The 27940-nt window shown below is 36.5% G+C and overlaps 1 protein-coding gene and 1 non-coding gene across 3 annotated transcripts in view; one reads left to right on the plus strand and one right to left on the minus strand.

Moving 5' to 3' along the window:
• Window positions 1-1105: 1105 nt before the first annotated feature.
• Window positions 1106-27940, minus strand: part of LOC129744409 (probable ubiquitin carboxyl-terminal hydrolase FAF) — a 33613-nt gene continuing 6778 nt past the window's right edge. The window contains exons 2-19 of one of the 2 annotated variants that reach the window (XM_055736916.1): window positions 11073-11216; window positions 10842-10990; window positions 9533-10515; window positions 6190-9426; window positions 5701-6126; window positions 5492-5628; window positions 5118-5433; window positions 4904-5057; window positions 4684-4834; window positions 4313-4618; window positions 4127-4244; window positions 3956-4065; window positions 3536-3887; window positions 3207-3466; window positions 2904-3133; window positions 2355-2701; window positions 2033-2293; window positions 1106-1492 (exon numbers count right to left, since the gene is read on the minus strand). In XM_055736916.1, coding sequence (XP_055592891.1) covers window positions 1295-1492; window positions 2033-2293; window positions 2355-2701; window positions 2904-3133; window positions 3207-3466; window positions 3536-3887; window positions 3956-4065; window positions 4127-4244; window positions 4313-4618; window positions 4684-4834; window positions 4904-5057; window positions 5118-5433; window positions 5492-5628; window positions 5701-6126; window positions 6190-9426; window positions 9533-10515; window positions 10842-10990; window positions 11073-11161 — 7824 coding nt within the window. In that variant the 5' untranslated portion in view covers window positions 11162-11216 and the 3' untranslated portion in view covers window positions 1106-1294. Of the gene's footprint in view, window positions 1493-2032; window positions 2294-2354; window positions 2702-2903; window positions 3134-3206; window positions 3467-3535; window positions 3888-3955; window positions 4066-4126; window positions 4245-4312; window positions 4619-4683; window positions 4835-4903; window positions 5058-5117; window positions 5434-5491; window positions 6127-6189; window positions 9427-9532; window positions 10516-10841; window positions 10991-11072; window positions 11217-27940 lie in introns of both variants that reach the window. The other variant, XM_055736915.1, reaches the window with a different exon arrangement.
• Window positions 26384-26455, plus strand: Trnad-guc (transfer RNA aspartic acid (anticodon GUC)). Its single transcript has one exon. It is a non-coding gene; the product is annotated as a tRNA-Asp (tRNA).

The raw sequence follows: 27940 nt of genomic DNA on the forward strand, positions 1-27940 counted from the left end.
AAAAATGAACATAGACCCTTTTCACGTGTTGGTGCTGAATTGATTTTCTGAAAAATTCCATACATTTGCCAGCTTTTTCCATAACTATTTTTTGGGGCCCCTTACCAATACGTTGAAAGAGAGCGGAATAGCCTACCTTATGTCTGTTCAATCAACTCTAGTCGAAACGGGTCGAAACAAGTAGAAATGGATTGACAGTTGATCACCTGTCTCTTTCCAATTGACTTCGACCGATTTCTACCAAGTCGAAGCTAATCTTGCTGCCGAGCTGGATTGGTTTCGACTAGTTTCAACTTGCTCCATTGAACAACGACCTGACTAGTTTCGACCAAAACATTGGCTCGTTGAACATCTATCAGTTAACAGAAACCAGTTGAAACCGATTTTTACTAACGATTGAACGAAGCTCTTGTATATTTCAAAGTACTATGGGTTCTGCCGGTTCTGCCACATTTCTTCAGTTTGCCCTTAACAATTGCCCAATATTTCTCGATGGGACGATAATCTGGACAGTTTGGTGGATTGATACTTTTTTCAACAAAATCGATCTTGTTCTCCTTATACCACTTAACGACATCCCGGCTGTAGTGGCAGCTTGCCAGGTCCGGCCAGAACTCCACCGGACCTTCGTGATCGAATTCCGGTCATATGTTCCACTTTTACGCCTGGTTTGTTTTGCTCGATCCACCGTAAGGGTCTCCCGGTAACGTTGCAGCACCGAATTTATAGTCGATTTTGGATAATTCAGGAATTTCGCGATCTTTACCACTGACCACGTCGGTTACTCTACGTGAGTGTGCAGAATTTTCTCTCGCCTTTCGCGTTCCATCGTCTATAAATTTTGACTGACTGCTTCAATCTTGATGAAATTTTCACCACTAAACAAACCATCCAGATCAAAACACTGTCCATAGATTCGCGATGTGACAAATGAAAAGATGCGACCAGATTCTATGTGAAACAGACTTTACTTTGGTTTTAGGACTTATTCCATCTTGATTCTTTGCTTCAACCTCTAGAGATTTCTATAATACGACATTTACCTAATATAAATTATTTTAGAATGGATTTTCTCAATATTGACATGAACAACATGCTGGAACAGTTTGTATTTTAATTAATGTTGTTATTGTTGTATTTTTGGTTTGTAGTTTTAAATTTAAATAATTTATATAAATAATATTATTTATACACAATTCTTCTCTTCTCTTTCGATCTTTTTCTTTTGCAAACCCTAAGCAGTTGTGATCAATAGAAACATGAACATAGAAACGTAACATAGATGACATAGGCCCTATGTCCGTTGTTCCATGTTAGAGTTGTTTAATAAACTAGTAGGAGTTGTGCCAACAGTAGGAGAAGTAGGAGAAGACGTATTTCGAGTTTGACTGGTGCTCATCAGCTCGACCGGAGATGACACATTTTCGGGTCGAATCACCGATGACGATTCGTTTTCGGCAACTGGTCCGGGTTGAGCTTTGATGGAGGAGTTCTTGAAAATCGAAAGGAATTAAGTTATTTTCATCACATTGTTCTGGAATACATTCAAGCAAATAAACTACAAAAGCAGGTAGAAGACGATAAAAACTATAGGCCAAAACAATTAAGACAACTTAAATGAAAATTTAAATCAAATCAATGTTTTGACGACCATTAAATCATCAAGTTGATCGTAGAACGTGAACATGAACTGTTCTTTAGACCAAAGCTGGGTCAAACATGTGAAATGTGTTATTGAGAGAAAGACTTCTTGCTTTGGGTGCTGATGCATTCAAGAATTTAAAATTTTCGACGAGATATTTCCAAAATATCTTATTTTTTCTTAATCTTTTGAATCTTTTGAATCAGGCGGTGTAAGTGAATAAGGGTGGACAAGTAGTTTTATAAATGATGAACTCATTTTCGTATTACTTAATAGGAACCGTTGTGTTGTGCATTATTTATTCAATGAGATTCTCGGAAGGCATTAAAATTTCACGTCAGTAACAACAAATTAAAAATCTACAAAACCTACATTCGGACTTCATCTTACCACGTTTTGAACCGAAGTCAGTTCTTTAGATGTCGCTGGCTCATAACCCACTTCTGTGTGAATATTTACTTTGGACATTAACTTAGTAACAGAGGTCGATGAAGATGGACTAGAATTTTGATTTTCCTCGTGAAATAATAGTGGTTGTTTCTGTTGTATACAAGCGTGTTTCGTTGTTTCATTTATGGCCGTGGTCAGAGGAACCACTTGATGATTTTCCGTGTTGTTTTCCATCTCTTGCTCATTGGGATCTTCCTGATCCTGAAAAAAAACCTTCTTTAGAAACGAATGTTCAAGAAATCAATGTATGTTTTAAGCTCACCTCTTCCGGGCACAGATCGAACGCCATTTGAAGAATATTTTTGGCCGACTGGGACCGTTCCAGCACAAAGCTATTGGTGTTGTCATTGCTTTGTGTCGGCGGGGACCATGAGTTGTAATTGTAATGGCCACTCGTTCCACGGTGACGATCCAGCTCGTCCTGCAGCCATTCGACTGCGTCTGCCCATTGTCGAGCAAGTTGTACCGTATTTTGCAACATGTTCAATGCTACCTGGCTTTGAGTGAACAGCCGGACTAAGCACTTAATACATTGGTATGCGCGTTTTTGGTAATTGATTTTGTTCCGTTGGATAATGTCCAACAATCCTTCTCTATCCTCCGAGATGCCTGAAATGAGATACATTTTGATTAGTTTTAAGTACATGAGTGAAATTACAACTTATTTACTAAAGAAAAAAAAACATTATTAAAATTTTCGGAATCGGCACTTGCGCGCATTTTTCATTACGATTTTATGGAAACTTTTCGTACCGTTTACCACCTATTAACATACATTGTTATTCTCATGTTATGGTGCCAATGAGCTTACCCAGTATTGCGTTGTGAATCCTGTGGTTCTGCCATGAGTCCTCAATAAGCAGTAGATGCAGCAGCAATTCTGTATGATGCTTCATATCTTGCCAGTAGGCATAACCACAGTGCCAGAGAAGTTCAGTCAACAGGGCCCGTGAAAAGTGTGGGTTTTCCCAGCTACAATACTGTAGAAGTCGAACGCCCTCTTCGCCTATATTTGTATCTTCGATTAATCGTTTTACGTAGCTGAAAAATGAACGATATTCATTGATCTTTTTGCATTCGAAAACAAAAAAAAAGATTTGTGAACATAACATACTTTACTCTATTGAAGAGATAATCGTTACATTCCGGTGATAATGGCATCAGCGAATCGTGTGTCATGTGTGGATCGATGTATACGTTTGGTTTGACCGGAAATGCATTATTAGAACTCTGGCAGCGGCCAGATACATCACAAGAGCGTATTAAATGCGATACCACGAGATGCAATTTACTTAGATCCGGATACTGATATTTGATTTGAGGCCCTGGGCCATCCTCTAACGCTACCTTCATGAAAATTGCTGGAACGTTTAGCTGTTTAACAAAAAAAAAACAAAAACAAATGAATCAATGGTTGCAGTCAAAGGAAAGCTACCAGCAAACCTTTATCAATTGTTGTTTCTCGTGGAGTCCTAATCCCGCGTACAAACTAAAGAGATTGAAATATTGCGGTAAATGCTTTCCGTACTCGGCAACTTCTCCTTTCAACAGAGACAGGATGGCAATTAAAACTTGTTCACAAAGATTGCTTCCCTCGTAGCCCTGTACAGGTTCATCATGCGCAGCACAATGGCAGAAAAATACAACTAACTTTCCAAATACAGATCTGATCTCCGGAGATGGTGCTGCAAGTATGTACTCGCTGAGCCTTGATGGCGGATTTAGCAGCACGTTTTCTGCAAACCATTGCCTCACCAAAGCAGAACATCGAACGTGTTGAATAAGAGAATCGTACCTTAAAGATATGAAATTAAATTTAGGATGACTACGAAAATTGTATATAGTGATATAAATGATAATTACCAGTCATTTGCAGCGCCGCGTATGCTTTTCTTGGTTCTAAATCCTGAGTGAAACAGAAACTGTGAAGCAAGCTGGATGCTCATTAGCGATAGTTCTTCCGCAGACGAAGGCTGTGAGAAGAAATAATAATATTAAAATTACATGACAAATTGAAAAAAAACAACGACGCACCAGTTTTTCAATTTTTTCACTTCTTTGGAGTTGTGGCATAGTAACTAATTTTTTAATGAAAGTGAAAAACTCTACTGAATACAAACTTTTAGCGTGGAGAAATCGAATATTTTGCGTTCTGAAACGAAAGATAAAAAGTAAAGTGTAAGAAACAATCCTGAATCCATATTGCTTGATACCAAGTACCTCACGCTTTTTTCTATGGAAGCAGGCATCGGAAGTATGCAATGCTTGCTTTCAGCCAATGATAGCTGTTCCACACAGTTGGAGTAAACAGTCGGCGACTGATCGCACCGTGTGTAAAACAACATGTACGCATTCCACCAACGTTTCTGACGACGATATTGCATCCGTTTCAAGTTGTTATCGTACACTTCACCCATATAATCACCACCAAAACACTGGGCCTTCATCTCTTCGTCTTCATTCATCTTACATTCTGTAACTTCTCCGTCGTCGAATTTATACCACTTTTCTGATCCATCGGGAGCTCTGTAAATAAGGAAAAAACATTCATTTTGCTTCTCATGAAGTTCAGTTTTATTGTGTTGCATTACTTATGAAGTATATAACTGAAATAATGTCCACCGGAAGCTTGTCCGCTATGTACAACGATTCCAGTTAACTGATATCTTGTTTCAGTCGATTCGTTCAACTGATTATCGTCAATATCAATTACTTCTCCTTCAATTTTTGCCAGTCCAGATACTAAAAGAGTTTCGAAAAAGGGTATCCGTTAAATATGTTTCAAGAATTCAGAAGAATCTGGTTACAAACCTGTGTATGGCTCCATGTCCAACCATCGTGGAAATTCGAAATAATCATTAAACTTTATCGCACATACTCTCTCGTAGTCATACTCGAATCGCTTAAGTTGAATAGCTAGAACAGGTGGTAGCTTCCGCACACATAACCGTTTAACGGTCACCACCTGGAGATAGAAAATGTTACATGAATCATTTCCCTCTTATCTTTTAGGAATTAAGTTTACCTTTTTATCACATTTATCACAATGGTAAGCATCAGCGCCTTCTAAAATCTCTCCCTTGACATACTGTTCCAGGGAGTCCGTAAGCGAACTATGGTTCCTAATATCTACACTGAAAACACTAAATGGCTCGTCTTTGCTGTAACGATGCGGGCAATCCTGGCAAATTTTTTGATCACTGAAGCATCCGCCAAGGGTAGCCCCCATCAACTGAGGATATCCGAGAGCTTTCAATCCATCATCAAGGCTTTCAAAAAGTGACATAAAAAATTCAACCGCATCTTGTTGCTCGCGCAAATTTACTGGTTCGCCCTGCAACCTAAAAATAAATAAATACCGTTATAATACGCAGTCTCCCTAATTCGCAGAAATATTACTTGAAATGGCTCCAAAGCCCACGAGGCGTATAATATTGAAGCGCACTATGCCCTAAATGAGCGAAGATGGCCTGAACGTATTTTAGAATTCCAACATGGTAGTTTTTTCGAACTGCCTCGTCGCATTCGGGTGTTATCTGAAAAAAAAAAAGACACATGTTAAAATTATTCAATTGCCCTCGGATAGTAGCTACGCGGTTTGCAATTACATGAGTATCGATTTCTCCACTAAAATCCTCGCTCAAATCTGTGGCGGCACCTTGTGCAGAAAGTATTCCAAGTCGCAAAGATGACACCATGAACAGTTGCTGCAGCACCGAATTCATGTAACAAGTAGCGCCCGCATTCTTCAACCCGCTGAACCCTTGCGACGGGCGCGGTCCAACGGGTGGCAGAAACTCCCACTCACGTAGTGGTTCTAAATCGGCGCAAAACATATCCAGCAAAGTTTGTACCAAAATTTTCATATTATCTACTGAGTTCTGGCATAAGGCAACCAACAAGTCACAAGCTGCGGAGATTGTGTGCGGATTGCGACAAACCGGTGGTGGGGCACTAGTGTTCAAAATTTGCCCATTACGTCGAAGATGTAGATATTGGCGAGAAGCACTGAAGAGATAATCGTCGGTGATTTCCTATTAAAATATAAATTGGTCAGAAAATCACGTTTAGCAATACAAACTATTAGGTAAACCTACCAGTATCAGATCGCACCGTTGAGATTTCTCTTCGGGACTCAAATAGCACATAAGCTCCTTCGTAAGGCATAAATGACCTTCTAGCAGATCGTCATGGACCTGTATACCACCAGTGGTTTTAACACTGTCCCGAATTGCGCGTAGCCAGTCCACTTCCTGTGACAGCAACTCCTCACAATTAGGCAATGGCCAATTCATAGAGCAACCGTAGCTTAGAATGCGACAAAATAGTTGAAAACAATCTGCACATGTGCTTTGGTATTGCGGAATAACTGAATGCAGCAATTTCACCAACAAGTTAACCATGAACTGGAAGGGTCGACGATCCGAGGCGCAGTAAGTACTTATGAGAAACAGCTGCTCGTACGCTGTTTGCCGTATATGACGGGAAGGATTAGATAAAACTAACGATTTTATAAAGCTTGACCAAGAACTATCGCGACTAAGTGTATCATAGGCATTATAATTCAGAATTAATGAAATACACAACACCTCAAGTGCTTCTCGACAAACTGCGTAATCTGCTGGTTCTGGCGGTTTGACATTTTGACTGAAGTCAACAGGACTGCCAATAGATTGTAGATTATTCCCTGATGCTGCCCATGCGAGGTTAACAATTGCTTTAATGGTTGGCATATCTGGTAAATTCCATAGCAAAACACTTTTAAACAAATTACGAGTTCGTTCACCTTGTGCACCGGCCGACAACATTTGATCGGAAATATTATGGGCCAGTTTAAGCGCCATAGAACGTATGGTTAGCTCCGAGTTTCCAGGAATCATTTGAATGGCTTGTTTGAGAATATCCACTTGGGAGCGATCCATATCTGGTTGATAATTCAACGGATCATTTCCCACTTTACTGAGCACGCATCCGACAATGTACAGAAAAAACTTGACTAGTTTGAGCACACAATGAAAAGCGGCACGTTTCGTGTGCATATCGGCAGCAGTAAGAAAGTTGTTTTTTGTCAGCAATTCTAAAATAAAGTGAGCTGCACCACAATGTAACCAGCTGGATTGCAAATGAAGTGTGGCTTCTGATCCGGGATCTAATGCCGGAACTAGCATGGCATACAAAACTTCCAGATTGTAAAATACACGAGCCGGACTGGGATCGATGAACAGAGACTCGGGAGTACGAGCAACCGCGCCATTATTTGTAACTAGCGCACAATTTGTGAGGTCAGATTTATTGGCATTGAACAGCGCCTGTATGTTATTAACAGTTAATCTATCCATCGGTAAGAGGTGTAACAACATACCACAACTGTCTCGTAATAATCCGTGTTGAAGATCGCTACCTAATTGGTACAGTTTGAGAAAGAAATCTATGTAAGGTGCTTTTTGCGAAATAATTACGCCAGGAAGGACATCTTCCGATTCGGATCTCATCATGTCTGGACAGGGTCTAGGAGGCGATCCTGAGCTGCTATCGCTAGAACTATCTGGAGAACTGGCTAATCCAGAGCCATTCGGCGTTAGTTTGACGCTTATGATTGCTTTATCGCGTATATTGTAATTCGAAAGCGGGTGACGATCATCGATTATTTCAATCAGTTCTCCATTACAATTCGATAAATCTATTTTCAGGTTGTTAGTTGTTGCTTTAATCCTTCGTAATAAATTGCGTTTGAAAGAAAATATCGTTTCATTATTATGTGTGGACACCTCCATTTCATCCAAAGGTCGGCCACCGGGATTCTGGAAACGTATGGACAAAACAATGTGCTTTCCTCGCGATGCGCGGCTTAATGGTAGAAGCATCCGATCGCCTGAATAGTTCCTATCACATTCTTTAATGTACTCCTGGAGCGTTCTTACGACACGACACATTTTTTCCGCCGTTTGCAGCCTTCTCGAAATAATATCATCCTCTACGATCTTTTTGTTTTCTTCAATTAAATTAGTTAATGTCTTAACAGTCTCGTAGTAATTTTGCAGCCTATCACAGCAGTCACCAATGAAATTTTCATGAAATTCACAAACATTTGCCTGCAATCTTGGTCCGAGGGCAGTTGATACTTCTTTCAGAAGATCAATAGCTTTGCAGGCAATTTCTTCATCTGCGTCGGTTATCACGCGCCATAAATAATCTTTCCCAATCAGATCGTCATTGTCGAGTACATAGCCTCGTTGTTTTCCTTTCAAACGCTCCTCCTTAGAATTTACCGCTTTGAAGAAACGTTCGAAACATTTGATTCCACTCTCCGTTAGTAGAACAGGGTCTAGTTTCAGTAGATTGTTTTCGAAAAAATCTTTATTGATACCAGGATCTAAATCTGGTTCATCTCCCATTAATTTTCCAAACCAACGGAAGCATTCCTCGCGGTCACTGGGAAACGCAGCATTCACTGCCAAACATTGCCAAATTTGTTTCGCTTGCTCTGCACACAGCCAAAGCTGACCATCCTTCAAAAGGAACTTTAAAAATTCCAATCTTTCTTGAATTTGTTGAGGATGTGGATATCGTTTGTCAGGAAAAAAGTTCATTGGATCTAACGATGGATTTTGCTTGACTTGTGCTCGTACTCTATCCATATACTTAGTCAAGCTTGTGGTTACCAGGATAACTAGAGTGTGTTCATTTTGGAGCCTATCAATTACCTGTTGTCGAGTTAACATCTGCACACGTGGTGCGTGACTGGAAGTTGTCTCATACAAAGTGCAAATTTCTCGTATCAATCTTAAAGCCGGCAGTGCCCAATCATCCCCAGATTTGAGCTCTTCAACACATTTGTCTAGCCACATGGTTTTTTGGGCAAAGCGTTCCTGTGAACAGCTGTAATCCAGAATTTTTACGTGGGATGCTAAAGCTTGATCCAAAACTTCCGGTGGAATATCAGCGCTATGCGCAAGTGTCCAGAATAGTTTTAAAACTTTCTGGGCCATAACACCGTTTTTGTCATCTTCTGCAAGCCTTCGGTTCAACTCAAGTAATCGCTCACGTTGTTTTTTATTGGCGGTTTTCATACTAGCTTGGAAACATTTGAACAAATGATCCAACTGTTCAGCGTTGAAGTCCCAAGCTAATTTGGCCAACAAATCATGAACATTTTTCACTATTGCTTCGTGTTTGCCAGCCTGTGCCCTCCATACAGCGTCCAAGTCATCAAATGTTAGGGATTTCTCCTTGATTAGAAAGCGTAGAATTTTTTCTAATTTTTCTACGTACTGTGGCTGGTGAAGGGAATCGCGTAAGACTATTCCGAGGACATCGTTTTCTCGTATCCAAATCTGAAAGTATATTAGTAAGAAGATGTAGACGATTTCAAACAGACCGATAAAATAAAATGTTAATGATGTATTGCTACAGAGAAGTGTCTTTGATTGATGTACTCACCGCGATTTTTTCTGCGTTCAAAACTTCCATTTCGTCCTCTGCCATTTGACGATGAGGATAGTATGAAACATATCCTAATACTTTATTGATCTCATTCAAGGCGTTCATTTTTCCATTGAAGCTAGATATTTGCAATACACGCAGAATTATTCTTAAACGGCACATCTCTAAACTTCTTAGAAGATTCTCTTGATTTGGTACCCGGTTGATCAGGGCACGGGCGTACTTCACTATTCCGGTGATGACGTCATTTTTTCCCTCGAATTTGGCTTCGCGTTTAAGTTCATCATCTGATAGATTTTCTAAAATTTCCAAAACAACACTCCAAATCGGCATAAAATACTTCTCAACAGTAGGTACAGTGAGCAGTTCAGCGCACTGACCGAACGGTCTCAGCAAAACGTGCAAGATGGCAAGGGTTAATTTTCCGGAATCTTCATCTGCTGGCGTAGATATGTTGCTGGTTTTAGATTTACCTACGTCATCTAGAGATTTTGATGAAGGGCTCTTGCTAGCTTTCTCTGGATCACTTTCACACTGCTTGCGAAATAGATCTATTCCAATATTAATACGTTCGAGCAAATTGTCAAAACCGTTATGGAAACCAAACCGATTGATCAAATCTACTAGCCAACCGCGGGGATGCTTTGGTTCAGGCGGCATTCGAGCAAAGGCATGCGATTCGGGGAGCGGTTCTTCTGTTTCACCTAGTGACAAGTGTAATTCCTGTTGTCGTGTTGCATTCTGTGTATGGAACTTGTTTTCAGGGTCCAACACAACCGCTAACAGATTCAGTAAGTAGGGATTATCCTTTTGCATGTGAAGAGCTATCAGATGCAAAAGCTTGCTGCACGATATTAGAATGCAGTGATGTATATTGTATTTCCATGAAGTGACAGCTTCGTCGGTGAGAATCTTTATGAAAGATGTAGTCAGTCCATCTCGATAGAACTTCATGCAGGCTTCACTTTCATAATCGATTCCTGGTGAAAGGTACAAAGTTTAAGTAAACGTTTAAACTTACTCCGTAGGTATTTATTCCTATACCTTCAAGGAATTCAAATTTGTCATACGATTTGTGAGAACAAATAATGTTAAAATAATGAAAACAATTATGTACGAGTTTTACGAATACCTTAATATAATTAAGTATTCGAAGTTTTGATTTAAAATATAAGAAATTTTGTATTTACAATGTTGATGAACTGGTATTAGCATTCAACAGAAACTTCAGAGAAGATATTTGAATTCAATACATAAACGTTTTTATGTGGCTTGAAGGTGAGGAATAGAGATGATTTATACGAACCAGCTTGCGATAACCTAATGGATGCGTTGAGTAGACATTCCAGTTCTTGATTGGGTAGGACTGGAACAATCCACCGCGAACTGGAAATTTTTGTGTTGAGTGACGCTAACTTGTCATCGGGAAAACTACTAAGTAGCTCTTCTGGGGTTCTAAAAACATAAAATGCAAAATTATTTTAGAAAAATCAAATAAGTACTACCGCTGACAAAATTTTCGGAGAAAAAAACTTACAACTCAATCGGTTCCGCTGGATGTAATGGCTGTCCATCGTTTTGTTTCTCGGGTGGCTCTTGTGCACGGCCACCAGTATCGTAGGTCATTTTCAAATCGGTAATTTATTATTCCTGTTTCAACAACCGAACTCTATTTTCATATCTGAAATTAAGTTATAAAATTTTAGATTCTAAGGTATGAGGAAGGATGACATAGTTTCAGTTATTTTAACAACAGTTCAATCTTTTTTAAATTGAGATAAAACAATTTTAATTCAAAGAAGACTCTGCAACATGGAAAAAAGTTTATCGGACAGAATTTTCTCAAGAGGATTCGATAAGCTTCGTAATAGTTGAATCCAACATTTTAAAAACGATAATTGCACCTTATAGTAAACAGAATGTTTGAAGAAGAATTAATAATAATTCAGCCAGCAATATTTACATCACCAGAGCTAGACAAAGCTTCATCGCTTCAAATAAGCATAATATAATTCAACAAAGCCTTTTCTCAATGCAGAGCTTCAAGTCGTAACCAACACAAGATCGTTCAAGATGTTTTTTGTTTAAAAACCCGCTATAAGACTTGAAAAAGATGCTAGTAAGTTTCAAAAACTGTAGGGATTTTTTAAAGGTTTCAGTGAATTCTTTATGACCGTGCAAACGGAAAGTAATGCAAATAAGCTGTCAATTTTTTGAAATATTTACAAATAGTTTCCACTTTCAAATCACATAAAATATTCTATGAGTTACAGAAAGAAAAAGCTCGTTCCATGGAAAACACCACAACTTTGTCAATAATTGCTTGATTGACTTGGGCAGTAAAATCAATAGCAAACTGGATGCAAAACGAGGTGTCAATACTCAGCAAACTGGCCGATTTGTATGGTGTAGATTTTGTATGATTTTGGATAACAAGCTAAAACCAAAATAAGCTTTCACTAGCTAACTGTAGCAAAACTTGGTATTAAATCAATCCGATAGCAAAAACTGTAAGATGTCCCTTAATGTGCTTATTTATGAAAGCAGATGAAAGCTTGAAACATCAACACTAAAAGTACCGGAGGCGGTCAAATGACGGTTTTTGAACTTTAAATGATGATTCCGCCTAATATAATCTTTTTCTTCGCAAATTTACCTGCAGGACTATTTTTATTTTTTTTTAAATGCAATTATTTTTGCATTTAAAATTTTTTCTTAGTTTTGTGGTTTTCAAATAGTGCATGTCATGTGGTATACCTATTCATACCGCGAGCGGACAAATGACGGCAAACACCTTTTTCGCTAAAACTCTCTTGTTTCTCAACCGATTTCTACAAAATTTATAGTTTTGGAAAGCTTATAGTGTGTCTCAAATATGACTCTCAGACAACTTTCAGCTACATTCAGGGTGGCCACAACATTTTCATTTTGAAATTCCCGGTTTTTTCCCGGTTTTCCCGGTCAAAATTCATGGTTTTCCAGACTATTATTATCTATTTTCGTCGGAATATAGCAAAATTTTCAACATATTTTATTGATTTGGTTGTTTCATAACACTCAAATCATTGAACACCTCGACGAACTCGATTCTATTTTAAGGTATTCATCACATTTTTTTAAATGATATAAAACATCCTACACAAAATCGTCATGGGTTAAGTCATGTTTACAAAAAAAATTTAAAAATGGTGTGTCAGGACTTTTCAATGGGTTACTTCAGCTCACTAAGTCCACGTCTCTGAGAATATTCGAAACTGTTATGAGGGCGTTCAATCATGTTACTCTGTCGTCACAGTAAATTCAGTTAAAATATTGTTTCCAGAAGTTTTACATTTAGTAAGAAATGCATCTTCAAGTGTAATATAAATTTTAACTAAAAATTTATCTCACTGATTCACAGAGGATTGTTTATAATTTCCCCATGTTTTTCAAAATACGGGGTCATTTGAGCACTAGTTTTTAGGCATTGTTTGATTATCTAAACTTATCTTAAATGTGTACCGATAATCATCAAGATCTTGAGAATAAACCGTTATACATAACTTTATCAGTTTCTAAAAATATGAAAATATGAGATTGTTGGACATGATTCCTTGTTCTTTTGAGAATCTAAAAATTTTCCAAGACTAATTAAGGGTAAATTTTGAAAAACTATTACTCTTATCTAGACGCATTGTTTAAATTTATCTAGAAATATTGCCAACCCTAAAAATTGTTACGTAATAAGAATCTTAAAAGCGTTAATTATTACCCCAAATTCATCTGGGTAATTATGAACAGATAAGATCAAAAAAAAAAATCTTTGTTCATAATAACCTCAGTTTACCCTACCGTTTTCCGAAAAACTTGTCTTCTGTTTTCAGCCAAGTTTAAAAAAGATTTTCTTTAATATTCAGTAAAGAATTTTTATATTGAAAAGGAAAATAGTTAAAAAAAATTTTTATTCGTTGCTATAATTGTTTTTTTTTATACAATTGAGTATTAGCACAGTTAACTTTCAGACACTGAAAACTCATACCTACTGTTTTTTGCTTGCGACTACGTTCTACTTGAATGCAGAACATGGAAATCGTGATCTCTATTTTGAGGTTCTGACTTTAAAAGTTAAAAAAAATATGGACAACGAGTTGCATCGTCTTGATTTAACATTTTAAGGTATTATTTAACAAGCATATATGTACCAACACATGAAAAGGATGTATCTCCATATATGGCGAATCTAAAAAAATGCCTTTGAAGAAAATACAACCTATTTAAAATGGCTAATTAAAAATCACTTGAAATGTTTGCATTTTATGAAAGACAAACGATTTCTAGAAGCATCCTCTATATATAAGAATAGAGGAATATCAATTTTCATGAAAAAACAACGCGCTATCGTAGATAGAACCTAGCTTACGTAATATTTTGTTTTCCTTGTTTATACACCCTTTGCTATTTTCTCATTTCTAGCTTTCGTTTAAAGCTCGCGTTCATTTACAACTATGTTTTTATGTTGAGTAAAGAGTCAAATTGATTATTTTGAGTTCGTTTGCGGAGTAGCAGCGAAAAATGGTTCCGGAGTAAATTCATGTGATGGCAGTTCTGGTTTCAGAATGTTTATAGATCCTTTACTCAAATTGAGTTTTTTATGTACCGGAAAATTATTTTCTTAAAAGGTTTTAACCTTTAAATAGTGCAAATGTTGGCTTATCATGAGGTACTGAAAATGGTTTTTGTTTACATTTGAAGATAGATCCTTTTCACGTGTTGGTACAGAATATCAAAGTTTGAGATGAAGAAAAATTAAAAACATTTATTTAATTCAGATCCATCCAATGTTTTTTTTTTTTATTTTAAATTAAGGAATTTTAATCTTGAAATTAATATTTTAAAAAAATGCATAAATAATTCAAAATAATTATATCTAAATTAATCTAAATTAATCTAAATGAATCTAAATTAAAAATTAATCTAAAATAAGAAACATTTATTTTTGATTTTCATAGCGTAGTAAAATTGTAATTGTAATTTTAATTGTAATTAATAATTTTGTAGTTTAAATTGAATTTTAAGTTCAAGATAAAATTTTCATTTAAATTGAAATTGCAAATTTTGCCATAAATCTTATAAAGAAAATTTCTAAATCCTCTACTGCAGTCTAGAACTTTTTAATAATATTTTTAGCATGACACAGTTTTGTAAATAATTGAAATATATATACAGTAGTTTTTCGATTTTATCACTGTTCGATTTTATCAATACTCGCCAAATTCACGCTCGATTTTATCACGGTTATTGTTTCGATTTTATCACGATTTTTTAAAAATCATTCCGAAACCATTTCCAGGACCATAATATTCGTTCAAAAGCGTAGAGCGTCTTTGTTCATGATATTTCTTATGGTTTATGTTATTATATACAGGTATTCAATTATATGAAAATGCCATTGAACTGCTTATATTAGCTGTAGTGATTAAAATCGTCATGTGAATTTAAAAAACACTTTTAATAATCGACTTAAGTTTTTTAACGTCACGCTAATGCTAGTGTTGTTATAAGTGCTTGGTTACCCGCTCTAAAAAAGTCAGTTTTTTTGGATATGCTAATTCTATAAAGATGTGGGTGAATTTAAGCGTTTTGGAAAAGAGATAAGTGTCTCTGATTTCTTTGTTTAATTTGTGTATTTGAAAGGGTGGTCCAATCTTTTTTTTTTTTTTTTTTTTTTTTTTTATCTTTATTATAGAGACTTTCAGTGGTCCAATCTGTAGGATGTAAGAAGATATACCATAGCAGGATACTCAACATTTATTAATATCTTCCCTGAAAATAACATAGAGCTACACACCGCATGAGTATTGGAAAATAATCTAAGCGTGTGTTGAAGAAAAAGGGATGAACGAGAAAGAGAGATAGACAATTATATAGTTCAAGGATTGAAGAAAGGAGCATTCATTCGGAAAATTAACGTAATGGTAGTTGGTCGAGAAAATAAAGTTGTCCTCCGAATTGGTGTCGTCTGACTTTAAAAGTGTAAGGTTTCGCGAGTTTCAAAAATGAGAAAGACAGGTCGCAGTCACTACCTAATCAACTCTGATTGGAGAGTCTTTAGTATTGTCTGAATGGATAATTTTGGAATATCAAAATGGTATTCTGCTAGCTTTGCCTTAAAATATGTAAAAAGGACTAAAATTTCTGTTTTTCTACGTATGAGAATAAAAAAAACTGCTCATAAAGCAAATTTTGAGAAACACACTTTGAAAGTCTAAGTTTAGCTAATTTCAAAATATTTTTCGAAAAGGATTACTTTTAAGTTGATCAAAGGTGTGAAGATAAAAATATTGAAATTTGAAATTTGCAGAAGACATTTTTTGATGCATTTTTCATTGAACTCTTTTTCAAAATCGACATAATAGATAACGACTGTTAAATTTCCATAAAAACTAAATAATTCTCTTTAATTAGATGTAGACCATAAAATGGATATTCTACATGGTTTTAATTCAAGAAAAAATCTCAAAATTGCTATAGAGAAGAATAATTTGAACTAAAATCGATCCTTTGTGTTTGATAATCTTTGATAATAACATCTTGTTATCAAAATATATTCATACAAAAGGTTTCCACAACCGAAAACATTATAAATTATTGATTAAAGACAATAAAAATACTTTTTTCCACTTTAATTTTTAGTTTCGTCAAATTCACGGTTTCGCCATATTCACGGTGAAATTTTTTTTGACCGTGATAAAATCGAGAAACTACTGTATATATAATTTAAAAAAAAGTGATTTCATACATACTTCAGATCTATTTTTTGCAAAATAAATTATTTTTGCATTAAAAAAATTCTCAACGTTTTTATGGTTCATTCAGTAGTTGGTTAGCTTTTTTATGTAGAAAATTGTGAATTTGATTTCAGTGAAAAAAGTTACAGTTAATTGTTCAACATATAGGTATTTTTATTTTGAGTCAGTTTCTTGGGGTTAAATTATGAACAAATAACTGTTTCAGTTTAATTGGAAACAACCCCTGTATCAGAGAGAAAAATCTTAAAGTTTTTACAACCACACGCTACGCTAAAGCTAACTCTAAGGATTTAACAGTGTACATTTTTTAACTATAAGCTTATTAATGAAGTGCAGATTACAATAAAAAAGCCATTGTTTTGAAAATTGATTTTGTCGTCTTGCATTCGAATCATTTGTCAAATTCTATCAAATCTAGTGATATTGGGTGTTGAGCTAAATCAATCATTTAAAATTATAACTAATAAACAGACAACCCTCTTTAAAAAACAAAAACTGATTTGAAATCTATTTATTATCCTTCATTTGATAGAGGGTTAATATATTATCTAGCATTTCTAGTTTCAAAGAAACAATACTTTAAAAAATTCCTGAAGTGTTAAAAATACAACAGAAAAAATAAATATTTTTGACATCATTGAAGAACATATATGACATTTGGTTTAAAAGATCCAAATTTCATTAACAACTTTGTTGTAGATTGCGAATTTTTTTATTTATGCTTTGGAAAAAATATTTGATTTATTTTTATTTATAAAAAAATCCAAAATACATTTTAATTCACATTATGAATAAACTCAGTTTTTTTTTTCGGAAGATTAAACTACTCGCGATCTTCAAAAAAGTTGTCCATTGATTCAAAACCTTCGATTTAAGTATCTCAGAAAAGTTCTAAAATTTTGATTAAAATTTTCAAAAATCACCTTTGAATTTCAAAAATTAGAGCTAGAAGAAAAAACCAAACTGCATATTTGGATATGTCGCCCTCCAATAATCAGTCAAATCAGCTTTTAAACCCTCTTTAAACGGAAACACGGAAATTTTGTTGCCTTGTACCATCGAAAAGAAAAAAGTTAAAATTATCAATTTTATCGCAATATTTTGTTATTTTGTTTAAATACTGTACTCTAAACACAAATATGATTATTTTAAGTGAAGTACCATGCAATGTTGAATCATTTTAACATTTTTAAAGAATTTGCTTAGTGTCATCTACCGACAAAAACACACTCTCATAAAAAAAGCTCGTGAAAATTCTGAACAGTGTTACTTAAATTTCATATGTGTATTTTATTTCAATTTTTGTCACGATTTTCGCAAATTTTCAAAGGAATCTCAACATATCAACGCTTCAAAAAGTGTAGTTCGAAATTTTCTGGATAAATTATGATCGGATATCGAAAAATGTTAATTTTGAAAGAACAACTAAAAAAAAAAAATGGATTCCGTGATGGTATTTTTTCTTAACTGTCGAATTCAACATTATCACTCGAAAACTAGAATATTAGCATCATATTAAAATTTCCAAATTGGAAACAAAAATTTAACTTTGATTCGTTTGTTTTTACATGATTGATAGTTTTTTTTAATGAAAAAAATTTAAGAGACTTTTTGGATTTCTCATCTCTTTCTTCGAGGCAGTTCTAAACTCTGGGTTTCGGTAAAATTTGTGATTTTGTTTTTTAATTAACGAACACACACATATACGATCTCAGTGAAACTTCATGTTTCTTTGAAGAGATCTTATTACTTAACCTAAACGTTCATCTTTCGAGGATATGATGGCTAGCATCTTGTAAACGCTAAAACCACCAGCTCACAGAAAGAGTACTATGTATGCCGTGACCGGGATTCGATCTCATGACCTCTGGCTTAGAAGACTCGAATGCTATCCTCTAAGCCATGGTCGGCGGCGGCTAAATTTAATTAAGAGGGGTAATTGAAAAGCGATCAGAGTAGTTAAAAATTTAAAACTTATGATAATCCTTTTACACATTTTTTGAACTGTTCAATTCTGACTTGGAAATTCAAATTATGATTCGGAATTTGAATCTTGGATTGAGTCCTTGACCTTGGAACCAAAACTGAATTTCGGTTTCCTTTTGTCAATTTTCCCGGTTTTGGGTCTAAATTCCCGGTTTTTTCCCGGTTTTCCCGGTTCGATTTACAATTCCCGGTTTTTTCCCGGTTTTCCCGGTTCTGTGGCCACCCTGTACATTCATTTATTTTAAAGTCCAAGTTTATTTTGTCTAAACATGCTTCGGGAAAAAGGTTGTAAATCAGTTTATTTAGTGCCTGTAAGCCGAAGTTAGAAGCTATATATTGCACATATGGAATTTTTTTAAAGATCATGGCCATATTTTTTTTTACATTTTTGTGTGTAAAACACGTACTTTTCAATCAATTAACCGCCAAGGCTATTCCAGTCACAGTAAAGGGTGATAGGATCAAAATTTGGTCAATATCCCTATGTAAAGTTACTCACGACATATATAGCAAGTTTGATGATAACAACTGCACAGTGATGGTTCTAGTGGACTTTTCGCTAGCATTCAACTGTGTAGACCATCATAAACTAGAGCAGAAGCTGATGAACGAATTTCTTTTCTCACAACCTGCCTGTGACCTCATCCAATCTTTTCTTGGCCAACGAAGTCAGGTGGTACACTGCAATGGTAGTTTGTCCACCGAATGCCAACTTAACGATGGTACTCCACAAGGGTCATGTCTAAGCGCTCTCCTGTTCAGTCTCTATATCAACAGCCTGCCTTCGTCTTTGAAATGCCACTACCAACTGTATGCAGATGATCTTCAAATCTACATTTCCGGACCAGTAACTGAAATAGATAGACTGGTAAATACTATTAACGAAGACCTACAATCAATTAGGGTATGGGCAAATACGAACAAGTTTTATCCCAACCCAAAAAAAACCCAAGCAATCATCTTCTGCAAAACCGGGCAAATAAGCCCAAACAGTTCCATTCTCCTCGGTGCGAAACTATCCCCCTATCTAGCAAGGCAGTGAACCTAGGTTTAACAATGGACTGCAATTTGAACTGGGCACCACACGTGAACCAAATTGCCATGAAAATGTTCAACACGCTTCGCACCTTTCGACGTTTTGCACCGGTCCTACCACAACCTACCAAACTGAAATTGGTACAATCTGTAATTGTCCGATATTCACTTACTGCGATGTTGTCTTCTATCCCGGACTATCTGGAGCTCTACGAGAGCGACTTCATCGATGCTTCAAATCTTCAGTAAGATTTGTTTTCAACCTCAGACGACGAGAGACAACAGCTAACGTACGCAAAACGATCTTAGGACATGACTTATTGTATAACTTTGAAATCAGGATCCTAGATTTCATGTGGCAAGGATACCAAGGCCTATTACCCGACTATCTCCAACAACATCTGCAAAGAGGGCAGCTTGAGAGGTTCCGAAGCTTCATAATCCCCAGGCACACCACGTCGAGCGGGAAAAGTATCATGGTGCACGGTGCGTCATGCTGGAACACCATCCCCCTACAAACAAAACTTAAACCTACCAGGACCAGTTTTAAAAGAACTGTCAAAAGTTATTATTCCAGTCTAAATGTGTTGTGATTACGTTGATTCTCCTGTGTAATACTTTCCCTGTACTCTCCTTAACCTTATGTATTACAAAAGAAGGCTATCGTTACTCAATAAAATTACAATTATAATATCTACTTGACGTATTTCTTTCAATTTTGCATTTAAAAAATTTGAACACCCTTCATTTTGAAGGTGTGTGTGTGTGCAGAATGTACCATCAGTGCACGCCATCAGTACCTGTGGCTTGAAAAGCAGCATTTTCATAGCTTCCGGGACTGTCAACCAAGAAATTTACGTGAAAGAGTGTTTGAATAAACGTCTGCTGCCTTTCCTGAAGAAACACGGTTGTTCCGAACTGTTTTGGCCGGTTTTGGCATCTTGCCATTACGGTAAAAAGGCCATGGAGCGGTACGCCGCCAACAACGTGCAGGTGGTTCCCAAGGACATGAACTCTCCCAACACGCCAGAGCTCCGCCCAATCGAAAAATACTGGGCTATTGTCAAGCGGAACCTAAAGAAGACCAAAAAAAAAAATTGCCAAGGACGAGCAGCAGTTCAAGGCAAACTGGTTTTCTGCGGCGAAGAAGATGGACAAGGTGGCTGTACAAAATCTGATGGCAGGGGTTAAGCGTAAGGCCCGGCAATTCGGATTTGGAAAAGCGGAAGCCTAACTGAATATTTTTCCTGAATTTTATACTAATCAGTGATTGAATTTTGCTGAGCATGAGTAGATCAACCACCTCTCGCTCAACGCTTTATTCGGAAGCAAAGGTTGCTTTGAGGCAGCGAAAACGACAAAACCGATGATGTATAAGCTCTCAACATGGCCCGCCTTCATGAAGCAATATACATTCGAGGCAGCGAATCCAACAGTGTTCCGAAAATCACTCATTTTCAATGAATGTTTCTGATTGCACTTCGCACCTGAACGTACAGCAGTCGGGTTTCGTTATTGATTGCTACTGGACCAGTGTTCCGAATATCAATCAAAACAAACACTCAGGATGCGTTTCCTGTTGGAAACATTCTGATTATATAATGGGATAGCGCCTCTCGCAACTGCTTCGCCTGGCTGGTATGCAATCTCGATCAGCGCTCCTATCAGCTATGCAACCGAGTCGCATCATTCAGAATTATCGGTTTAGCAAACATCGCATATCGGAGATGATTGAGATACAAACTGATCCATTCTGAATGTAGCTCACTCAGTATCTGCCTGAATTATATGAAATTCAAAATTATTTTTTGCAGGACGAGAAAAATCAAACAGTTGTGCGGGGCACCATAAATTCTCAGTAGTTTTAACGTGACAAACGACAGTTTAATAAAAGTACTTGTAAAAATTTAAAAACACGGCGAAAGTGAACATCTTTCTTTCACAAACACAACTACAATTTGATTTTAATCCTACTGATGTTAAAAAACGTTATGACAACAAATAAATTTATTAATTTGCTGTATATCAAATCAAACAAAATACACTAATGATCGGCTTCATGTATCACTCACTCACTGCCTGATCCATTCACTCCTGATCGAAGACCAACAAGATTCGCCATATGCATTGCGCATTGGTGAGATTCCAATTTGATGATGGTGCTGCACTGTTTTGACAGCAAGCATCGTGCGAGGTGATCTGTATTTTAGCGATGAATTGAACGATCGATGATCGGGTAGGTCCAGTAGCAATCAATAACGAAACCCGACCGCTGTACGTTCAGGTGCGAAGGGCAATCAGAAACATTCATTGAAAATGAGTGATATTCGGAACACTGTTTTGGACCTACCCGATCATCGATCGTTCAATTCATCGCTAAAATACAGATCACTCGCACGATGCTTGCTGTCAAAACAGTGCAGCACCATCATCAAATTGGAATCTCACCAATGCGCAATGCATATGGCGAATCATGTTGGTCTTCGATCAGGAGTGAATGGATCAGGCAGTGAGTGAGTGATACATGAAACCGATCATTAGCGTATTTTGTTTGATTTGAAACATAGCAAATTAATAAATTTATTTGTTGTTATAACATTTTGTAACATCAGTATGATCAAAATCAAACTGTGGTTGTGTTTGTGAGGGAAAGATGTTCATTTTGCCGTGGTTTTCAATTTTTACAAGTTCTCTTATTAAACTGTCGTCCATCACGTTAAAATTACAGAGAATTTATGGTGTCCCGCACAACTGTTTTCTTGTCCTGCAAAAAATAATTTTGAATTTCATATAATTCAGGCAGATACTGGCCCTTATTCTGCGCCTCGAGTGACGTGACGATAGTAGAGTCACCCAAGTCACTTTATTCCAGCAGTCGGTTTAGGTGAGGAACGTCACTTTGGATGAACTTTGTGAGTTCTTACCCTATTCTCGTAGTCACCGTGGGTGAGAATCGTCGCATTCGGGTGACAATTTTAGGTGACAATTGTCGGTACCTTTTCAGGTGGCGACGAGATAGAAATTCAATGAAAAATTTATGAAACAGGGAATAATTTGGCTCTAAAAGTTCAACAACATTAAAGTATGACCATTTTAAAAACAATTATCACGAACAAATCTAGATTCGCTAAACTAATTCGGCGATCGATGAGGATTGTCGGTACCTTTTTAGGTGGTGTCGAAAAAAAAAATTAACAGAACATTTATGTACACGGGAATGTAAGGCTTTAAATAGTTAATTAAATGATAAAGAATGATAGTTTTAAATATGTAAGTTTTTTTATTTATTGATTTTTTTTTTGCAAAATGTAAAAACGTGAAAACACGAACACTTTGAAAATAAAATATTAGTAATTAGTCCGTTTATTTTCACTATTATCATTAGGATTTTTCCTCGAAATATTAAATATTTTGACGGAATGTGGAATTCAAGTGAAGGATACAGGTGAGGTTTACCGGTATCAATAAGGGACAAGTCAGAAAATTTAAACAACAATGAATTTCCTGGGAGGTTATAAAGCAAAATAACCCGTCATATACAAATCAATTGAATTCGCTTCTTTCATTTGGTTCAATGCTTTATTAAATAAAGTCATTTTATTTACTTTAATTAGCCTTTTGTGCACTGGTTGATTAAAGCAGCAGCAGCCGTCAATTGTGCGTTTTTTTCCGCAGGTTCCGGATTCAGGTTTTTCCTCTTGAGGGCACAAAAATGCGCGTTTTTTCTTCTATGTTCCTTGCTGTCACCATATAACCCGTTTGTGGTCTTTCACGCACCGGAATTTTCACTAACAACTTCAAAAATCAGGACGGAAAATTCGAATCGCGAGCAAAAACTAATCAAAACATAACAATTTCTTCCATTTTGACAGATGTGTTCATTCGGTCGCTCACCTAGAATGAACCTCTGTCACTTTACTCGGATCGACTCCGGGAATAAGGTGACAAATCTCACGGTGACTCCGAGGTGAGGTGACAATCAACACGTCACGCGCGGCGCAGAATAAGGGCCACTGAGTGAGCTACATTCAGAATGGATCAGTTTGTATCTCACTCGTCTCCGATAGGCGATGTTTGCTAAACCGATTATTCTGAATGATGCGATTCGGTTTGCATAGCTGATTGGAGCGCTGATCGAGATTGCATACCAGCCAGGCGAAGCAGTTGCGAGAGGCGCTATCCCATTATACAATCAAAATGTTCCCAACAGGAAACGCATCCTGAGTGTTTGTTTTGATTGATTTCCGGAACACTGATCCAAAAAACCAAACGAATGGCTCTCACTCATCTCCTGTTACAACCTTGAGGGAACCGAATTCAAAAGGCAGAGCAAACCCGAGTCTCCTCGTTTGTGCCTAGATCGAATGCGTGAGGTTTTTCTGCTATTGCTATTATTGCACAGCAACCGCACGCAGGCAGCTAGTTTTTTCATTTCTTTTTCTTCCCGCCTCTTTGCACCATACGTTGCGGGCCTGCGCAATGAAAAAAGTTCGGTTGTTTTGTTGTTGCCTCAACTTTTGCGGCGAGGTTGCAAATGTTCTCCTCAACGACAGCTATCGGCTGGAGTTATTCAAATTCAATAACGTAAATCATGTAGCAACCGAACGTTGAGAGAGTTCGTTCGGGGCAGCAAACGAATAGTATCTCTCAGAGCAGATCCTCCTCATGGGGGGAGGTTTGAATGAATGTATATGTATCGTCTCCTGTATAGCTATGCGAAGCCTCAGAGCGTGTATTTTGAATGCCTCTGATGAGAAAATTGGTGAGGATTTCATTCACTGATACTAATTAAACTTGAATAAGAAATTTAATTTGATTTTTTAAATAAACGATTTCACCGATTTACACGCGTTTTTCCTTGACCAAATTTTGACCGTATCACCCTTTAGAAAAAAATTAAAAAGTGAATTGGAAAGTTGACGTAATTTATAACATTTTGGCAACTTTAGATTTTTGAAATACGATTAATCGTTGTTTATCTCTGCGGAATATTCAGACGTGATTTGTCTACGAAAAGTTTCTGGCTGAAATTCTACCAGGCGCTAAAGAGTTCTCTTTGCTAGTGGTTCCAATAGTTATGCGAACTGACATTTCATTTTTCATTTTTCTTTTAAAATCCAGCACTTGAAAATTAAATTTGTAAGTTTTTTTTTAAATTTTATGTGATTTAGTGTTCATTTCGTGTTTTTTTGGGATGGCTTCGGACGCCGCTGGATAAACCGCCCAATTGGTTCAATTGAACAGAGTGATTGGATCCGATTATGAAATCGGTTTTAAAATAATATCCGAAAACTTTTTACGTAAAAAACCGCAGTAGAGCTTCAACTGAATTTGAAGCAACAGAGAAAAACATCAACGGCAATTTCAGTTCAGAATCCACGGTAGGTTTCCCAGTGTCAAGATTGTAACCATCCATTTGATGGGTTACAAAAACATCTTGGTTTTTGGACCAATTTGGATGTTATTCTGTAAATATTGTACTTCTTTTATTGTTGTTAAATATCTAAAAATAGGACAAGATGTCAGACTCTGTGATTTTATGTTTGAGTGATATCTTTTCCTGTTTTAAGCAGCATAAGGCTGGTGTCAATTCGCGTTTGTTATGTTTAGCAGCTTAGTTCTTTTAGAAATGGGACACTTTCTCATTTACTTGTAATCGGAAATTTAAAATTTTGACAGCATTTTGTATCCTGTGAAAAGTACTAACCGACCTATTTTTTCAAATTTTTCAATTAATGCGTTTTTGAGATATTTACGATGCAAGAGAAAAAGAAAAAAAATATCTTGCACAGTTTCCTTCAAAAACCATCATTATCAAATTGATAGCTAACAAAACCGTTGATTATTCATATAATTAGTGTGTGTGAGTGGTGGAAAAGTATGCAAACTCTGTCAAAAATGTTCACCAAGTTTAAATCAAGCTTTGTAGCAAATGATCGGCAGCAACGGTTAAGGTTCATCAGGGAAAACAAGTGTCATACCAGAATTTTTAATTTTTAATAAACGAAAAACTATGTGTAGATCGGTGAAATGTCCAACAATTTTTTCTCTGATAAGCTGACAATGTTGTCATTCAAACCTAACCTCAAAAACCAATTTTTGCTAAAGAGCTCGATAGCTGTAAAGCTGGTACGAGGAAGAATGACCTTAACGGGTTAAACTCCTATCAAAAAAGAAAGAAAAAAAAAGTAAAGCTGGTAGCGCAATGAGACAGGTGATTTCTGAAGGACAACAAAACTTGTGAAAAACCCTATATCGAACAAATTCCAGAATTTGAATCCCATAACATGTCTGCTCGCAGCATATTAAAGTATGTATTTGCTGGTTGTTTTGTATAAAATATAATGATTTGTCAAGATTCTGCTGCTATAGAAAAAAGCAACGAAAACATTAATTTTCGCTGTATTTCACAGGCTAAAAATAGTAGTCTTGTATGTACCCTCTGCAACCTACGATCCATACTAACCGAATATACTTGAAGCTCAATCTCATGATGGTTTTACTTCGTTATTGTCAGATTTTGCCAGTAGAAATTCTATTCAAAACGCTGTTAAGTGGCTCAAAAGTAATCAAGTTTTGTTCATTTTGAAACGGCTTTATCCACTAAATTGCTTTTAGTTTCTTTTAAAAGAGAAGTATTGGACCAAAAAGTAGTAGAAATTGAAGGTGGAGGATGCAGCCACCTAGAATACCGATAGGACGAAGTAAAAGTTGAACAAACTGAACAATATCATGACTGAAAAAAGTGTGCGCCAGCCGATGGGAGATACCAAGAATAAATTAGAGATTTTTCTTACAATAAACGATAAATATTTTGTTTCAAATTTTTTCACGAATAATTATAAGATTACCTTCATTTCTTCCATAGAAAGTATTTCAATCAAACGAATGGTTTTTGAGATACACGCATTCGTAACTGTCCCATTTCTAAAAGAAATAAGCTTTATAACCTTTTGTAAGTCCGACACCAGCCATGTTTTTGTAAATAGTTGTGAAGCGTTCGTGTGCCTGATGTTCAACGAAGGGGACAACAACACCATCCTCGATAGTATAGTGGTCAGTATCCCCGCCTGTCACGCGGGAGACCGGGGTTCGATTCCCCGTCGGGGAGCCAAGCCGTGTTCAGTGACCCGGCCTTAAAATCGACGAGATGGGAAGATTCCTCTTCAATGATGACCCAATTACCCTAGAATATGTTGCGATTCTTTTGCTAAGAGAGCCGCGTTTGGTTATGCGATTACACATGGTGTGTATTGTGACCCGGCTATTAAAGGCTGCTGCTCACGAGAAAAGCTGATGACTACACATTTGCTGCGGTTTAATGGCAGGCAATTAATGTCGCACCAATCAGCGGAGAGGTTGAACTGACATTGCAAAAAAATTATGTCGCCGTGGTCGTTTATGGTGTAAAACAGTTTTAGGTCATCAGCATAACAAAGTTTGGGCAGTCGAGTAATGACAACGGCAACACGTCGTTGAAATAAACCAGGAAAATAATCGGTCCAAGATGGCTACCTTGGGGCACACCGAAAGAGACAGGGAACTACCTGGAAAAGGTGTCAACCGTTTGAACAATCAATTTTCGACCAGTTAAGTAAGGGCGGAACCAGCCAAGTAGAGTACCGCAGAACCTTAAGCATTCGAGTTTTCCGATGGCAATTTCATGGTTCACCTTGTCGAATGTAGCGGACACATCAGTTTGAGATTTGGCAGCAAAACTTTCATGAACAAAAGAAGTGAACGTAAGCAAGTTAATTCTCGTAGAGCGTTTGGGTATGAATCTGTGCTGATCATTGGAGATGTTATTTTTGCAGGACGTGAAAAAAGGGTCAGAGAACATCAATTCCAATAGTTTGCCAATCGAACATAAAGCGGGCCATAGAGGGGCCGTTCACTAATTACGTAAGTACGATTTTGAAAATTTTCAACCCTCCCTCCCCCCCTGGTAAGACAAAGTAAGATTTTTCAAAACCCCCCTCCCCCTCTAGTAAGATCTTACGTTTTTTATTCTTTGAGAAGTTGACACGTTTTTTTCAAAAATAGCATGAGTGTATATAAAAAATGTGACATCCATGCTTATAAGCAAAGCACATTTTAAGTAAAACTTCTTTATAACTTCATTTGAAAAGACCATTTTTCGCAAAAAAAAAACAAAAGATTAAATGTCATAAACGATTATAGAATACATTATTTAAGATATACCATGTTCGGGGTAAAAATAATTTTCCATAAATTTCAACAATCGAATAAACAATATAAAATCTGAATTCCGATTTCAAAAGAGTAAAATATCAAGTTAGCACAGTATCATAAAAATTGTTATGTTTTTGACCTGAAAATCATAAAAATCTAAAATTAACTCAATACTACTAGAATTGGTTAACGACAATTACGTTGTCAACTAACCTAAAAGCTCAGACTGATTTCAGCGGTAATGTCTATTACTGAAAAAACTGTTGAGAAATTCACTATCTAAAGCGCCTCAAATTGATTTTTAAATATTTTTTCTTGATGAAGCTATTTTCGAAATATGATTGATTCAAATCGTGGTGTCAAAACGCGCCATTTTCCTTTTTGTTTCTATGAATTTCTCAAT

This window comes from Uranotaenia lowii, chromosome 2 (assembly GCF_029784155.1).
Source record: "Uranotaenia lowii strain MFRU-FL chromosome 2, ASM2978415v1, whole genome shotgun sequence".
Lineage (NCBI taxonomy): Eukaryota > Metazoa > Arthropoda > Insecta > Diptera > Culicidae > Uranotaenia > Uranotaenia lowii.